A 17,935-nucleotide genomic window follows, 5' to 3' on the forward strand; every position below is an offset into this window, starting at 1 on the left:
TTATGTACCAGTAGTGAAAACAATAAAAACATTTTGGATAAGAATAATCATCATATATTGTTTAATTAACATTATATGAACATAATATTACATTTTTATGCAGTTTTACGGATAAATACATGTTGAGCACTGACAGCAAAAGACGAGAACAACATAATAAATAATTAAATAAGCTGGTGAATAATATATAAAAAATAAATAGACAAGCAAATGAGCTGATTTATCCTTCATGTGAAGACATCAGTCTGTTATCAGACAGATAAAAGACAGATTTTAGTTGGAGGTGAGTAAAGATGAAACCAGCATGTCTACTCTCATCAGATGGGCTTTGATTTCCCTCCTGATCAGCTCCCAGGCTTCAGCACTGTGGCCCTGCAAACACAACAAAGTTATCATCATTATTCAAGCATGTATGAGGGATTTACATCAAACATTTCATCTATAAGATCAGAATTCATGAAGACAGTAAACAAAACTTTACCATTTTCTTCAGGATGTGGCTTGACAGTCTCTTGAAGTACATGTGCAGCTTTGTGTTCTTCTTCTTCTTGTGTCCATGACTTGTGATCTAAACACAAACAGAAAAAAACAACATTTGAAATCAGTAAAGATCACGTGTTTCCATGCAGTGTGTCATTTGGAGTCACTGAAAGGCAGCTTACACAGGCCTGAAGTTCATCAGCTTGTTTGTTTACAACATTGAGGAAGTTCTCCACTGTGCTTTCCTCCCATGATGAAGAGCTGGAGTCCTCCTCAAACAGGACACACGCCTCCTTCAGAACCTCAACTGCAAACGCAACTTTATCCTCAGTCTGAAAGAAAAGATTAAAACATGAATATGTTGTTTCTACTTTGTGTTGCAGTGATTTCTTCATGTTTCAGGTGAGGATGACTTACTGCTGCTTTGGACGCCTGCTTGTACAGATGATCAGGGAAGGCAACAGTGTTCTCCTCTGCAGCATCCTCAGTGCCATTAGTGGAATTATTTACCTGAAACACACATTACATACAGAAACTATCAGACACTAGAAGCACATGTAGTAAAGTTTTCAGCATGTGAGAACACCTACCATCATGTCCATTAGAGCCAACGAGCTTTCACTGTGCTGTCTGAACTTGTGATCCATCCATCTGCAGCTCAGCGAGGATCCTGCGCTGCAAAGACCCACAAACAGGCAAGACATGAAAATCCTGCTCAGCATTTTGTCTTTGTTTAAAGATGTTAATTTCCTTTGTAGGAAGGAGTAAGCTGGGATATGTCTGGGTGTTCTGCTGGAGCGGACCTGCAGCGTCTCTTTTTAAAGCAGAGCTCAAATATTTCATTTTCCTCACATAGTCTAACAGGGAAAAACTGGACGTCAAATGTGGTTTTTACCTCATCTTACAGGTATAAGGTCACTTATTCCACACATACATGTTGTAGATGAGAAAATCCCCACACCTGAGTAGAAACGCTGCGTTGTTAACATTTTTTCTCACCACGAGACTTAAGTGGTACTTTTTTTTTCTTAAAAAAAAAAAAAAAACAATTGAGACATATTTTTTTTTTTTTTCTTTTCCTTGTTTTGATTCTTATTATTATGTCTGACATATTTATTAAATTGCTAATTAAATGAAGATGTACTGGGGATTTTTGTGTTTATTTTACTGCAAAGCTTCAGCTTCCACGCGACGGAAAATGACTAAACGGTATAAAAAAAAAGAAGAAATGATAACGCTATAAGTAAAGCCTAATAAATGAATCTAAAACAAAGGTATTCTAAGTATTTAAATGGTATTACCTCTCCTGAGGAGCAGAAAAAGAAAATGAAAGTTTCTCTGACTGCGTGACGCAGCGATATTTCACCTTGTTGTAAACTGGAAGGTGGAGGTTTGTTGTGGCTGCTGGATGACTTTCACCCCATGGGAACAAATTTTAGCACATCATTATCTAGAAACGCGTTGACACACGTTTAACCTTTATAGTTTGACATAGGCTAATGAGCTGATTTCGTTAAACCCTGTCTGCTTTTACTAAAGACTTTGTTAAGGAACTTATTTTTCACATTTTCAATTCAGAAAATGAACCTTATTTTCTTGGCAACGCAGAAATGAAGGGCTTAAGGTGCTCAGGACATTTCAGCAATAAAAATCCAAAATATAAAGTGACTTTGCTCATAATCTAACGCTTTAAAACCTATTTTTTTTTATGTCTGCTGATGATGCACGTGCACCCTTCATGCCGCCAGTTCATCCATCAAATAACGCACTATATTATGTAGTATGTAATATACACACATATATATATATATATATATATATATATATATATATATATATATATATATATATATATATATGTTTTTTTGTTTTTTTGTTTGTTTCTTTTTTACAAACAATAAATAAACATATAGCCTCTACAATACCCATGTATTCTGTTGACAGGTCTAAAAAGGGGTTGGAGGAAGTATAACTTATTTGCTCCAACCCCTACATGATTAATGATTAACCCTAACACTCATCCTGTTTTCCATATCCAGTGTTTTCCATAGAGCATATATATTTATACACACATATACATATATATACACCTATACGACACAGTCTTGTATATACATACACATACATACTCATATGCATACCTGCACCCATACACATACCTACAAACATTCATATTATACACACATATATACTCATACATATACCTGCACTTACACACACATACATAATGATACCTAGCTGTATATAGCTGTACCCGCATACATATTTACATTTCTACAAATATACACCTCTACTCGTTCTCACACCCATGTATATACAGACATACACCCATGTATACCCCCACATAACCACCGACACATTCATGGACACACCTATATACAGTCCTGTTTCTCCCATTTGTGCCTCCTTTGAACTCATTTCAAACTCTCATCACCATATTTACTGCAAAGCATCTGTCGAAATCTTATTTTTGAATAAACTCATGCTTGAACATTGTTTCAGCTCGTGGCTGAGCTTATTCCAAACCCTCACACCACCGACCGAAATGAACATCCTCTTCAACGTAGCTCTTACACTCCTAGTTTTAAAGTTCAGGTTATCCCTGTAATTATAGTCCCCATCTCTATCAGTAAAAAAATTCTGTATATTATCTGGTAGTTGTTTGTTTCTGACTTTATACATTAATTGTGCTGTTCAAAATTCTACCAGAGCTGGGAGTTTTAATAGACAGGAGTTCATGAATAGCTCATAAGTATGGTCCCGAGATTAAAAACACATGTTAAATAAAAAACGGTTAAAGGAGTGAAAATGGAAAACGTCATTGCTTTTCTAATCCTGTTCATAATTAAATGTGGTTTTAAATTGCAGTTTTGAAAGTGAGCATAAAGGAGCGTCTCTGTGACGTCACATGGGCTTATCTCCCACTTTCACTTTGCCCTGTGGCTGTAAAATAACTTCTCCCCGTGGCAGCAGCGTTCATTGTGCAGAAGGTTTCATCATGCTGAATACCAGCTCAAAGCAACAAAGAGAAATCATTGCGTTTCCTTTCTTATTTAAACACGCAGAGCAGAAATATGGCTTGTTGCAGAGTTTCCCAGCCGACTTCAGAGTTTCTTATCATCGCTGTGGCATGAATACTTAATAACATGTTAATATAATATGCTTACCTCTCATTTTGAGCTTATTATTATCAGCTATTTTAATGTCAAATGAAATTAAAGTGGTCCTCAGACCAAAAGTGGATCAAAAGAAAAAAGGTGAGTCTGTATTAGGGAGCAAAGGTGGTGCAGGAGGGTCAAAGGCCATCCCTAAAATCTTTCCAAATATCTATTTTCAGTTTTAAGTTCAGTTTTAATTAGTGTAAACTGAACCTCAGATGCCTCAGATTCTAAGGGCCCCAGAACTTGATTGGGGCCCAAAAAGATGTACAAACTATATAAGAAAATCATAAAACCTTCATTAAAAATAATAAATACTTCTTTCAAAGGTTGTAATAACATATAGCGGTAATATAAACTGATAAACCATTTATATCAAAATAACCTAGTTAGATGTATGCACTGTGATTTAACCCTTTATAGGGCACTGAAAGACAAATTAGAAATTCATTCATTCATTCATTCATTTTCCTAACCGTTTAGTCCGATGAAGGGTCGCAGGGAAGCTGGAGCCTATCCCAGCAGTCGTTGGACAAAGGCAGGGTACACCCTGGACAGCTCGCCAGTCCGTTGCAGCAAATTAGAAAATTTAACCTAAAATTGTCCTTCTGGTATGAACCAAGACCTCCATTCTGTTGTTACATTAACAACAACAAAAAAATAGTTTCATGCTGAATATGAAAGAAAACAAAGTGATCAAAAATAGTCACTTATCCCATAAAGGGTTAAACACAGCCCTCGATCTTTATTATTCCCATGAAAAGCTATTTTTTGATCAGCTTAAAGCAAAAACAAAAAAGGTGGGGTCTATGTCTATGCTGGCGAGACATTTGATGCAGGTGTGTTGGAGAAGGGATGCATGGAAAAGTTGCAGGACTGGACTTCGACAGTCCTGCTCCACAGCAACTTTACCGTGTTCTTGATCACAACGCAGCATCAGCATCATCTCACCAACTGCATGAGTGATAAAAATGACTCTGACCAAGCTGTTCATCAGCTACATGCAAAGATAAACTGTTTCTAATGCTTTAGAACAACTTTTACAAGTTTTGCTTTACTTATGTTGTAATAATTAGTCTATTATTTAATCATTTCTGAAAATCTAGAAAGATTTTTGTGTTTTAGCTAATATATTTTATTGATCTATGTAATGTAGACTTAAAGCAGAAGCCTCAATTTGCAGCTGGAGTAAAAGACTAAAATCTAAATGAATCACTGGAGGTTATTAAAAAGAAACTAATCTTACTCCTATTTTATGTACCAGTAGTGAAAACAATAAAAACATTTTGGATAAGAATAATCATCATATATTGTTTAATTAACATTATATGAACATAATATTACATTTTTATGCAGTTTTACGGATAAATACATGTTGAGCACTGACAGCAAAAGACGAGAACAACATAATAAATAATTAAATAAGCTGGTGAATAATATATAAAAAATAAATAGACGAGCAAATGAGCTGATTTATCCTTCATGTGAAGACATCAGTCTGTTATCAGACAGATAAAAGACAGATTTTAGTTGGAGGTGAGTAAAGATGAAACCAGCATGTCTACTCTCATCAGATGGGCTTTGATTTCCCTCCTGATCAGCTCCCAGGCTTCAGCACTGTGGCCCTGCAAACACAACAAAGTTATCATCATTATTAAAGCATGTATGAGGGATTTACATCAAACATTTCATCTATAAGATCAGAATTCATGAAGACAGTAAACAAAACTTTACCATTTTCTTCAGGATGTGGCTTGACAGTCTCTTGAAGTACATGTGCAGCTTTGTGTTCTTCTTCTTCTTGTGTCCATGACTTGTGATCTAAACACAAACAGAAAAAAACAACATTTGAAATCAGTAAAGATCACGTGTTTCCATGCAGTGTGTCATTTGGAGTCACTGAAAGGCAGCTTACACAGGCCTGAAGTTCATCAGCTTGTTTGTTTACAACATTGAGGAAGTTCTCCACTGTGCTTTCCTCCCATGATGAAGAGCTGGAGTCCTCCTCAAACAGGACACACGCCTCCTTCAGAACCTCAACTGCAAACGCAACTTTATCCTCAGTCTGAAAGAAAAGATTAAAACATGAATATGTTGTTTCTACTTTGTGTTGCAGTGATTTCTTCACGTTTCAGGTGAGGATGACTTACTGCTGCTTTGGACGCCTGCTTGTACAGATGATCAGGGAAGGCAACAGTGTTCTCCTCTACAGCATCCTCAGTGCCATTAGTGGAATTATTTACCTGAAACACACATTACATACAGAAACTATCAGACACTAGAAGCACATGTAGTAAAGTTTTCAGCATGTGAGAACACCTACCATCATGTCCATTAGAGCCAACGAGCTTTCACTGTGCTGTCTGAACTTGTGATCCATCCATCTGCAGCTCAGCGAGGATCCTGCGCTGCAAAGACCCACAAACAGGCAAGACATGAAAATCCTGCTCAGCATTTTGTCTTTGTTTAAAGATGTTAATTTCCTTTGTAGGAAGGAGTAAGCTGGGATATGTCTGGGTGTTCTGCTGGAGCGGACCTGCAGCGTCTCTTTTTAAAGCAGAGCTCAAATATTTCATTTTCCTCACATAGTCTAACAGGGAAAAACTGGACGTCAAATGTGGTTTTTACCTCATCTTACAGGTATAAGGTCACTTATTCCACACATACATGTTGTAGATGAGAAAATCCCCACACCTGAGTAGAAACGCTGCGTTGTTAACATTTTTTCTCACCACGAGACTTAAGTGGTACTTTTTTTTTCTTAAAAAAAACAAACAATTGAGACATATTTTTTTCTTTTTTTTCCTTGTTTTGATTCTTATTATTATGTCTGACATATTTATTAAATTGCTAATTAAATGAAGATGTACTGGGGATTTTTGTGTTTATTTTACTGCAAAGCTTCAGCTTCCACGCGACGGAAAATGACTAAACGGTATAAAAAAAAGAAGAAATGATAACGCTATAAGTAAAGCCTAATAAATGAATCTAAAACAAAGGTATTCTAAGTATTTAAATGGTATTACCTCTCCTGAGGAGCAGAAAAAGAAAATGAAAGTTTCTCTGACTGCGTGACGCAGCGATATTTCACCTTGTTGTAAACTGGAAGGTGGAGGTTTGTTGTGGCTGCTGGATGACTTTCACCCCATGGGAACAAATTTTAGCACATCATTATCTAGAAACGCGTTGACACACGTTTAACCTTTATAGTTTGACATAGGCTAATGAGCTGATTTCGTTAAACCCTGTCTGCTTTTACTAAAGACTTTGTTAAGGAACTTATTTTTCACATTTTCAATTCAGAAAATGAACCTTATTTTCTTGGCAACGCAGAAATGAAGGGCTTAAGGTGCTCAGGACATTTCAGCAATAAAAATCCAAAATATAAAGTGACTTTGCTCATAATCTAACGCTTTAAAACCTATTTTTTATGTCTGCTGATGATGCGCGTGCACCCTTCATGCCGCCAGTTCATCCATCAAATAACGCACTATATTATATATAGTATGTAATATACATATATATATATATATATATATATATATATATATAAAATATATTTGGCTTTGTTTGAATTAAATATGTTCGTCGGGCAAACGAGATATTGATGTGTCACATCAAATGAGGGCTTGAATCAGTTTTTTTGAGTGTGTGAGAGCAAAAACCTTAAAGAATTTTTTTTTTTTTTTTTAAAATCCTGGATCACACAGCAGGACGTCGTGATGTTTGGACTCTGACACGAGGTGGACTAGTCCACCTTCATCCTGCTGCTTTTACACCAAACTAACCTGGAACGTGGAACTGGTCTGAGTTAGAGAAGAGCTGCAGCTTCCCCAGCAGGACAGCAGGGGGGCCTGGAGAAACCGGTTCAATCAAACTTTATTTACTTTGCAGAAAATGCTTTACGTTAAAAACACAATAAAGAACAAAAATACCGGAAGTTAAATAAAAGCGTCAATCTGTCCGGTAGACCTGATCCTACCTGGTCTGGTAGACCTGATCCTACCTGGTCTGGTAGACCTGATCCTAACTGGTCTGGTAGACCTGATCCTACCTGGTCCAGTAGACCTAATCCTACCTGGTCTGGTAGACCTGATCCTACCTGGTCTGGTATACCCGGGACTCTACCTGGTCCGTTCGACCCGGGATCCTACCTGGTCCGGTAGACCCGGGATCCTACCTGGTCTGGTAGACCTGATCCTACCTGGTCTGGTATACCCGGGACTCTACCTGGTCCGTTCGACCCGGGATCCTACCTGGTCCGGTAGACCCGGGATCCTACCTGGTCTGGTAGACCTGATCCTACCTGGTCCGGTCGACCTGGGATCCTACCTGGTCCGGTAGACCCGGGATCCTACCTGGTCTGGTAGACCTGGGATCCTACCTGTTCCGGTAGACCTGATCCTAACTGGTCCTGTAGACCTGATCCTACCTGGTCTGGTAGACCCGGGATCCTACCTGGTCCGGTAGACCTGATCCTACCTGGTCTGGTAGACCTGATCCTACCTGGTCCGGTAGACCTGATCCTACCTGGTCTGGTAGACCCGGGATCCTACCTGGTCTGGTAGACCTGATCCTAACTGGTCCTGTAGACCTGATCCTAACTGGTCCTGTAGACCTGATCCTACCTGGTCTGGTAGACCCGGGATCCTACCTAGTCTGGTAGACCTGGGATCCCACCTGGCCTGGTAGACCTGATCATAACTGGTCTTGTAGACCTGATCCTACTTGGTCGGATAGACCCAGGACTCTACCCGGTCCGGTCGACCCAGGATCCTACTGGGTCCGGTATAGGTCCAGTAGACCCAGGATTCTTCCTGTTCCGGTATACCTGATCCTACTTGGTCCGGTAGACCCAGGATCCTACCTGGTCTGGTCGACCCAGGATCCTACCTGGTCCGTTAGACCTGGAATCCTACCTGGTCCTGTAGACCCAGGATCCTACCTGGTCCAGTAGAGATCCGGTAGACCCGGGATCTTACCTGGTCTGGTAGAGATCCGGTAGACCCAGGATCCTACCTGGTCCAGTAGACCCAGGATCCTACCTGGTCCGGTAGACCCGGGATACCCGGGATGTCAGCTGACAGAAAAACCTGTTTGGTCTTGCAGTTTACAGCCAAACAGTTTTCAGCTGTACGACAACATATTGATCACTGATCATGATTTTCTGTAATCCATGTAAAAACTGCTGATCTTTACTGTTTCACGTCCTCCAATCTTCCATACTGTGATGGTTTATGTCAAAACGAGCTCCATTTGTTCAAGATTCTCCAATAAAAAATCTTAGAATGACCCGAGTTCAAAACCACATTTAGCAACATTTGTAGTGACAGTTTGTACCGTGACCTCGAGGTTGCCCACTGGTCGTCGCTAACTTCTCACTTTTGGACTTCTTTGGATGTTTTCTGCTTCTATTTATTGCTCTATGTTTTTATTCTCCATTGGTGTGATGGATGCTTACTGATTTCAGTCCCAGTGGGACCTTTCCCCCCCAACAATGCGTAGCGTAGGGTAGCAGCCATAGACTGAATTTAAAGAGATGGACGGAGTCTCCATGACGTCACCCGTAGGTTTCTGAAGAGCTGAACTGAAGCTCGGTGGGCGGTTCCTACCGTCGCCATCTTGGCAGCGTCATGCGCACCGTCTCGCCCGGAAAATACAAATATGGGCAAAGAGGTGGAGCTGAGAGGGGAGCTGTGAGCGTCATGGTGGATGATTGACATCGAGCGAACTCCGAGCTTTCTGTAGCTAAGAGCTGACCGAGCTAACCCAGAGATAACAGGAGCTAACCAGCTAACGGAGGTAAGCGGGCTAAAGCTAAGTCACGTTGTTAACCGGCTAAAAACCGCGGTTGTTCAACATTCTTCTTACTTAAAGCCAGAGAGAGGTACCTGTCAATCAAAAGGACACGCCCCTAAATTTGCCAAACTTTGAGATTAAATTACTTTAAAACAGTCGAGTTAGAAAAAAATTCACTCCCCCCGCAGTTGTCATGAAGGTAAACTTGACCTATAAACTGAAAATGAATTTTTGAACCAGGCTGTAAACATATTAATTTCTGCCGTGAAGTTGGTCTTTTTAACATGGGAGTCTATGGGGATTCGCTCTGTTTTGAAGCCCCTACTGGATGAAGGGGGAACTGCAGTTTTATGCACTTCCGCATAGACTTCACTTTTAACCGCTGGAGGTTGCCGCTTGGTAGCAGCTGAACGTAATCAGATCCCATGTCTTTTTACTGGCGACCAGTCGTGTAACAGAAAACTAGGGCCAGTGTTATGATGGAGAGGTGCTTTAATTTCACAGGTTTAAAGACAGATTTTTTTTCCACATTGAGTTTCAGACACTGATGGGAGCAAAAACAAGTGGATAAATGAAATCTGGTTTGTCTCGGGTTGTCCATGGAGGGAAACTTCACTGCTTCCAACAGCAGGAAAAGAGTCAGTTACCTTCTTCTGATAGTCAATCCATCAGTTATGCAGCCATAGGGACGTCACCTGATGCACTTAGTAGTACCTTGCTACTTTTCCCATCATATTTCTCTTTTCTCCACTGGTCTTCCTGGATAAAAGCTACTGGTCATGATCTGTCTTTCCTGTCGTCTCCACCCCAAGCAGAAGCAGATAACTGCCCTCCCTGAGCCTCTGCTGGAGGTTTGTCTTACTGTTAAAAGGGAATTTTTTCCTTCCCACTGTCGCCTCATGCATCTCAGGATGGGGGATTGAGAAGTTGAGATTCGATGCAATCAGTTGGTTTCTATCAGCAGCTTTTTATGCATTGGTTGAAACTGATGTGTCTGTAAAGCCCCGAGTCTACATTGTTGTGAATAAAGCTGAATGGAATTAATTAGAGCCAAAGAAAATAACCTGTTCACAGCAGACACAAAGACTATCCTTAATGACTGAACTACATCAGATCTTCATGTACAGGTCCTGAACTCCGTCCGGGTCTAATGGAAATACTTTATCATACTGGACACATAAAACCTTATGCTTCAGTGTTGTTGTTTCTTCGCTAGCAGTAAACCCAAGACAGCTGACAGATCTGCTGAGCCAGAACTGTCAGAAACATCTCAGAGAAACAGACCCCAGGTCAGGCTAAGAGCCAGGAGCTGCGTTTAAAGCATATTCAAATCCAACCAGCTCTCCCATCAAAACAATCCAGCGGATCTTTTATCCAGTCTCTTGATTATCATCTATTGGGTCCTATAAACCAGTGGTTCCCAACCTGGGGTCTCTGGATGCCCAAGAGGGTCCCCCAAGGAGCACATGGGGCCCTTAGACTTTAATTTCAGAGCCAGTCTGATTTAAATTAAGGTTCTTCAGACAAGTTGAGTTGTATTCATTAAGAATTTTCTTTTCCACAACAAAATGAATCAATTACTTTAATTGTTTAAAACCGGAGGTTGTAACTTTCGAGATGAAAGGTTTTTTCCATCCAGGTGGAAAATGAAATATTTGCGCTCTGCTTTAAAAAGAGACGCTGCAGGTAAGCTGCATCAGAACATCTTTGCAGCGCAGGATCCTCGCTGAGCTGCAGATGGATGCATCACAAGTTCAGACAGCACAGTGAAAGCTTATTCTCAATGCTCAATCCTAGGCTTTTACACTAAACATATATATATATATATATATATATATATATATATATATATATATATATATATATATATATATATATATATATATATATATATGTATATATATATATATACAACTTTTTATTATAATATTTTTTATATTATCACATTTTTCTGATAATAATTTAAAAGAAAGTAAACTTAAAGAAAACAACTGGTGAGAAAATGCATTGTTGCATGTATCTATCTATCTATCTATCTATCTATCTATCTATCTATCTATCTATCTATCTATCTATCTATCTATCTATCTATCTATCTATCTATCTATCTATCTATTCGTCCGTCCGTCTGTCTGACTGACTGAAAAAGGAGATGCTCCCCAGTATTTAAATATAACCAGAATGTCTTTTTTTTCCCTTTAGACCAGTAGTACGCTAAAAACGTCTTTATGAAATTACATTTTATGCAGATAAATAAAATAATAGCGTGATAATTATGAGATAATTCTCATATTATGTTTATATATATATATATATATATATATATATATATATATATATATATATATATATATATATATATATATGAGAATGATAAGAAAAGGGAAAAAACATAGAAAAGTCATGCAAAAAATATAAAAATGCAGTTCTATTAGAAGTACAACCAAAGGTACATTTTTTAAAGATAGATATATAGATTAAAACAATGCATTTTCTCCCCAGTTGTTTTCATTAAGTTTACTTTCTTTTTGATTATTATCAGAAAAATATGATAATATTACAAAAAAAATGATGTTAAATGATAATGTAGATGGCCTCATTTTTACTGAAAAAGCCTTGTGCTCCACAGAACATTTTGTAACCTTATTTTTATGTGTTTATATGAAATTCAGGCTATAGGCGACACGAAGGAACATAAGGGACACTAAAACCTTCTGCTGCCATAAAAAGGAAGTTTGTGCTCATGAAAATGAAAGTGTTTGTGGCCTGCACGTGCTCTGACGCTCATTCCTCTGAACCACTCAGTGATATTTCACTTTATTATTTTACCTGAATCACCTGGCTGAGCGTGAGAACCAGCAAACCACACTTTACTGGTTTACATTTAACACATTTAAATTTGATCTAAGATTTTTTTTTTTTTTTTAACGACAGCACACATTACTTAACATTAGAACATTAAATGTAAAATGTGCAAGATGTAGGGTTTCTTTTCATCCCCAGTCTCTTTGTTAGCAGAGTGCTGCCAACTAAATGTCTTTTGATGATTTAACAATCAACAATTCAGATTGTTGGACATCTCATAATGCAAATGGCTCGATCTCTGCTGAGAATTAAGAGAAAATAAGTCAGGATGTATCTGACTCCTGAGAGGACAGTTTGAAATATAGTCAATGTCATTATTTTTGTATCATCTCCGATTTGGGATTCGATGCCTTTAAGTCTTTCACATCAGTCTTTATGACAGTAACATGTTTTCTGCCCCAGCTTGTCTCACACAGACAGTATTTGACGACTGACGCTTCTTAATAATCATTGTAATAAATTTGAAAACCAGTTAGACAAATGTTTCTCAGTGGGTAAAGTAATTATTTGTCGTTAGTTTCTTTTTCTTTTTTTTTTTTTTTTATTCCAGCAACATTTAAGAAACCTTATTATTTAATCTGTTTTTTGTCTGCAAAACCAAAAGAAAGAATAAACCAGAAGGACATAATGAATGAAATGAAGAATATTTTATTAATCCCCAAAGGGAAATTCAATATTTGTATAAGTCTATTTATTTATATAATATTTTGTGAGCAAAGAGGATTTAAAAAGGAGGTAAACATGCTGAAGATAAACGTGTAAATAACCTTTGTTTCATTGGCTGCATATTCATCCATCATCACCTTTTAAACAACAACACAACATGTTCACTTTTTTTCCCAGTAACATTTACTTCATGAATCTCTCCATTTGCAGGATTTTATATTTTCTTTTCATGATTTAGACCACCCCAACATGTGTAAAGAATTTACATATCATCTTCATATCACTGCAAGCATTTTGGCATTTAATGTCCAAGTTCTCTTTAGGTTTCTCATACATTTGTCTCTTTGTTGTATTTCAGTTAAATTCATTTTATTGCTTTTATTTTCAGCTGTGTGCCCGTTGCTGCTATAAAATGTGCATTTATCCTGACATACTGAAACTATTCAGCTTAGTTTTAAAGGTGTATTTGCAAAAAGTTGATACATTATAATCAGAGATGTTATAGAAGATAAAAATATATAAATATTTTCTCATGTAGTTTACAGTGTTCAGAAAGGTTGTTACCCTTCTTGAGAGCGTATTGATTAAACTGAGCAGCTCAACAGGGTGCTCCAGATGATAGCATGTGCACATCAGGTCTGAACACAACAGAACTATTGATAAATATTACTATTACTGTAATTTTTCACTTTGTTTTTTTTTATTTTTTTTAAAATGATTTTAACTTTTGCATTGTATTTATAAAGGGGTGGGAAAATCAAATCGAAAAATCCAAGATCTGGATTTTTTCGCTTCACAATTTTAAAATAATTTTTATGTTAAAAGACTGATTTTTAAAAAAAAACAAAACAAAAATAATCCGTTTTAAAATTTTTGTCATTTATATTGTTTTTATTGATCTTTTTACTTGTCTTCTTGGGCATTATAGCAGCAGAATGATGGTCTGACTACTGTGTTGTTTTTTCCTAATTGAAATCAAGAAAAATGAAAAAGTTTTATTTATTTATTTTGTTTTTTAATCTACAAAAATCATCAATATTGAAGAATTGTGAGAATCGCAATTTTAAATCGAATCGGCACCCAAAAAAATCAGAATTGAATTGAATGGGGACAAAAGCGTATCGTCAGCCCCAGTATTTATGATTCTTCTGAGTGTCTCTGTCTTGTGGCTGCTGCAGTCCAGTGAATTTCCCCGTCTGGGACTCATAAAGGACTAATCTTATCTTATCTTACTGAAAATGAAAACAGTTTTCCAGTTGTCGGAGGAAGTGGAATCATTTTTATTGGCTGTTACATAACTGGAAAAAGATTGAGTTTTGCTTTTTGTACCTTTACAAAGGTAGCTTCATCATACAGTAATAAAAAGGCAAGTAAAAAAATGAACATGAATAAATAAACAGTATTTTAAAAAGTATTTAAAATTAAAAAAATTAATTCACATCTTTAGCCTGATAACAAAACAACAAAATGAATAAGCAGATAAATATAAAAATAAATAGACGAGCAAAAACAAAAAAGGTAGGGTCTATGTCTATGTTGGCGAGACATTTGATGCAGGTGTGTTGGAGAAGGGATGCATGGAAAAGTTGCAGGACTGGACTTCGACAGTCCTGCTCCACAGCAACTTTACCGTGTTCTTGCTCACAACGCAGCATCAGCATCATCTCACCAACTGCATGAGTGATAAAAATGACTCTGACCAAGCTGTTCATCAGCTACATGCAAAGATAAACTGTTTCTAATGCTTTAGAACAACTTTTACAAGTTTTGCTTTACTTATGTTGTAATAATTAGTCTATTATTTAATCATTTCTGAAAATCTAGCAAAGATTTTCAGAAATGAAAATCTTTGCTAGAAAAGAAAGATTTTTTCACACATATGTGGCAACTTTTTGTGTTTTAGCTAATATATTTTTATTGATCTATGTAATGTAGACTTAAAGCAGAAGCCTCAATTTGCAGCTGGAGTAAAAGACTAAAATCTAAATGAATCACTGGAGGTTATTAAAAAGAAACTAATCTTACTCCTATTTTATGTACCAGTAGTGAAAACAATAAAAACATTTTGGATAAGAATAATCATCATATATTGTTTAATTAACATTATATGAACATAATATTACATTTTTATGCAGTTTTACGGATAAATACATGTTGAGCACTGACAGCAAAAGACGAGAACAACATAATAAATAATTAAATAAGCTGGTGAATAATATATAAAAAATAAATAGACAAGCAAATGAGCTGATTTATCCTTCATGTGAAGACATCAGTCTGTTATCAGACAGATAAAAGACAGATTTTAGTTGGAGGTGAGTAAAGATGAAACCAGCATGTCTACTCTCATCAGATGGGCTTTGATTTCCCTCCTGATCAGCTCCCAGGCTTCAGCACTGTGGCCCTGCAAACACAACAAAGTTATCATCATTATTCAAGCATGTATGAGGGATTTACATCAAACATTTCATCTATAAGATCAGAATTCATGAAGACAGTAAACAAAACTTTACCATTTTCTTCAGGATGTGGCTTGACAGTCTCTTGAAGTACATGTGCAGCTTTGTGTTCTTCTTCTTCTTGTGTCCATGACTTGTGATCTAAACACAAACAGAAAAAAACAACATTTGAAATCAGTAAAGATCACGTGTTTCCATGCAGTGTGTCATTTGGAGTCACTGAAAGGCAGCTTACACAGGCCTGAAGTTCATCAGCTTGTTTGTTTACAACATTGAGGAAGTTCTCCACTGTGCTTTCCTCCCATGATGAAGAGCTGGAGTCCTCCTCAAACAGGACACACGCCTCCTTCAGAACCTCAACTGCAAACGCAACTTTATCCTCAGTCTGAAAGAAAAGATTAAAACATGAATATGTTGTTTCTACTTTGTGTTGCAGTGATTTCTTCACGTTTCAGGTGAGGATGACTTACTGCTGCTTTGGACGCCTGCTTGTACAGATGATCAGGGAAGGCAACAGTGTTCTCCTCTGCAGCATCCTCAGTGCCATTAGTGGAATTATTTACCTGAAACACACATTACATACAGAAACTATCAGACACTAGAAGCACATGTAGTAAAGTTTTCAGCATGTGAGAACACCTACCATCATGTCCATTAGAGCCAACGAGCTTTCACTGTGCTGTCTGAACTTGTGATCCATCCATCTGCAGCTCAGCGAGGATCCTGCGCTGCAAAGACCCACAAACAGGCAAGACATGAAAATCCTGCTCAGCATTTTGTCTTTGTTTAAAGATGTTAATTTCCTTTGTAGGAAGGAGTAAGCTGGGATATGTCTGGGTGTTCTGCTGGAGCGGACCTGCAGCGTCTCTTTTTAAAGCAGAGCTCAAATATTTCATTTTCCTCACATAGTCTAACAGGGAAAAACTGGACGTCAAATGTGGTTTTTACCTCATCTTACAGGTATAAGGTCACTTATTCCACACATACATGTTGTAGATGAGAAAATCCCCACACCTGAGTAGAAACGCTGCGTTGTTAACATTTTTTCTCACCACGAGACTTAAGTGGTACTTTTTTTTTCTTAAAAAAAAACAAACAATTGAGACATATTTTTTTCTTTTTTTTTCCTTGTTTTGATTCTTATTATTATGTCTGACATATTTATTAAATTGCTAATTAAATGAAGATGTACTGGGGATTTTTGTGTTTATTTTACTGCAAAGCTTCAGCTTCCACGCGACGGAAAATGACTAAACGGTATAAAAAAAAAAGAAGAAATGATAACGCTATAAGTAAAGCCTAATAAATGAATCTAAAACAAAGGTATTCTAAGTATTTAAATGGTATTACCTCTCCTGAGGAGCAGAAAAAGAAAATGAAAGTTTCTCTGACTGCGTGACGCAGCGATATTTCACCTTGTTGTAAACTGGAAGGTGGAGGTTTGTTGTGGCTGCTGGATGACTTTCACCCCATGGGAACAAATTTTAGCACATCATTATCTAGAAACGCGTTGACACACGTTTAACCTTTATAGTTTGACATAGGCTAATGAGCTGATTTCGTTAAACCCTGTCTGCTTTTACTAAAGACTTTGTTAAGGAACTTATTTTTCACATTTTCAATTCAGAAAATGAACCTTATTTTCTTGGCAACGCAGAAATGAAGGGCTTAAGGTGCTCAGGACATTTCAGCAATAAAAATCCAAAATATAAAGTGACTTTGCTCATAATCTAACGCTTTAAAACCTATTTTTTATGTCTGCTGATGATGCGCGTGCACCCTTCATGCCGCCAGTTCATCCATCAAATAACGCACTATATTATGTAGTATGTAATATACATATATATATATATATATATATATATATATATATATATATATATATATATATATATATATATATATATATATATATATATATAAAAATTTGTTCCCATGGGGTGAAAGTCATCCAGCAGCCACAACAAACCTCCACCTTCCAGTTTACAACAAGGTGAAATATCGCTGCGTCACGCAGTCAGAGAAACTTTCATTTTCTTTTTCTGCTCCTCAGGAGAGGTAATACCATTTAAATACTTAGAATACCTTTGTTTTAGATTCATTTATTAGGCTTTACTTATAGCGTTATCATTTCTTCTTTTTTTTATACCGTTTAGTCATTTTCCGTCGCGTGGAAGCTGAAGCTTTGCAGTAAAATAAACACAAAAATCCCCAGTACATCTTCATTTAATTAGCAATTTAATAAATATGTCAGACATAATAATAAGAATCAAAACAAGGAAAAAAAAAGAAAAAAATATGTCTCAATTGTTTGTTTTTTTTTAAGAAAAAAAAAGTACCACTTAAGTCTCGTGGTGAGAAAAAATGTTAACAACGCAGCGTTTCTACTCAGGTGTGGGGATTTTCTCATCTACAACATGTATGTGTGGAATAAGTGACCTTATACCTGTAAGATGAGGTAAAAACCACATTTGACGTCCAGTTTTTCCCTGTTAGACTATGTGAGGA

At 37.1% G+C, this 17,935-nt stretch overlaps 3 protein-coding genes across 3 annotated transcripts; all 3 read right to left on the minus strand.

Moving 5' to 3' along the window:
* Window positions 1–273: 273 nt before the first annotated feature.
* LOC306771763 (interferon a3-like) lies at window positions 274–1,202 on the minus strand (the record flags this gene model as incomplete). The annotated part of the gene is made up of 5 exons (XM_079261065.1): window positions 274–372; window positions 482–568; window positions 663–812; window positions 898–990; window positions 1,071–1,202. 5 exons carry the CDS (start codon window positions 1,200–1,202, stop codon window positions 274–276), a joined length of 561 nt encoding a protein of 186 aa, XP_079117191.1.
* Window positions 1,203–5,164: 3,962 nt separating this feature from the next.
* On the minus strand, window positions 5,165–6,093 carry LOC306771843 (interferon a3-like; the record flags this gene model as incomplete). The annotated part of the gene is made up of 5 exons (XM_079261165.1): window positions 5,165–5,263; window positions 5,373–5,459; window positions 5,554–5,703; window positions 5,789–5,881; window positions 5,962–6,093. The coding sequence occupies 5 exons, from the start codon at window positions 6,091–6,093 to the stop codon at window positions 5,165–5,167; spliced, it is 561 nt and encodes a 186-aa protein (XP_079117291.1).
* Window positions 6,094–15,273: 9,180 nt separating this feature from the next.
* On the minus strand, window positions 15,274–16,202 carry LOC306771292 (interferon a3-like; the record flags this gene model as incomplete). Its single annotated transcript, XM_079260437.1, has 5 exons — window positions 15,274–15,372; window positions 15,482–15,568; window positions 15,663–15,812; window positions 15,898–15,990; window positions 16,071–16,202. 5 exons carry the CDS (start codon window positions 16,200–16,202, stop codon window positions 15,274–15,276), a joined length of 561 nt encoding a protein of 186 aa, XP_079116563.1.
* Between the last annotated feature and the right edge of the window lie 1,733 nt (window positions 16,203–17,935).

Source organism: Telmatherina bonti (assembly GCF_933228915.1).
Source record: "Telmatherina bonti genome assembly, chromosome: 21".
Lineage (NCBI taxonomy): Eukaryota > Metazoa > Chordata > Actinopteri > Atheriniformes > Telmatherinidae > Telmatherina > Telmatherina bonti.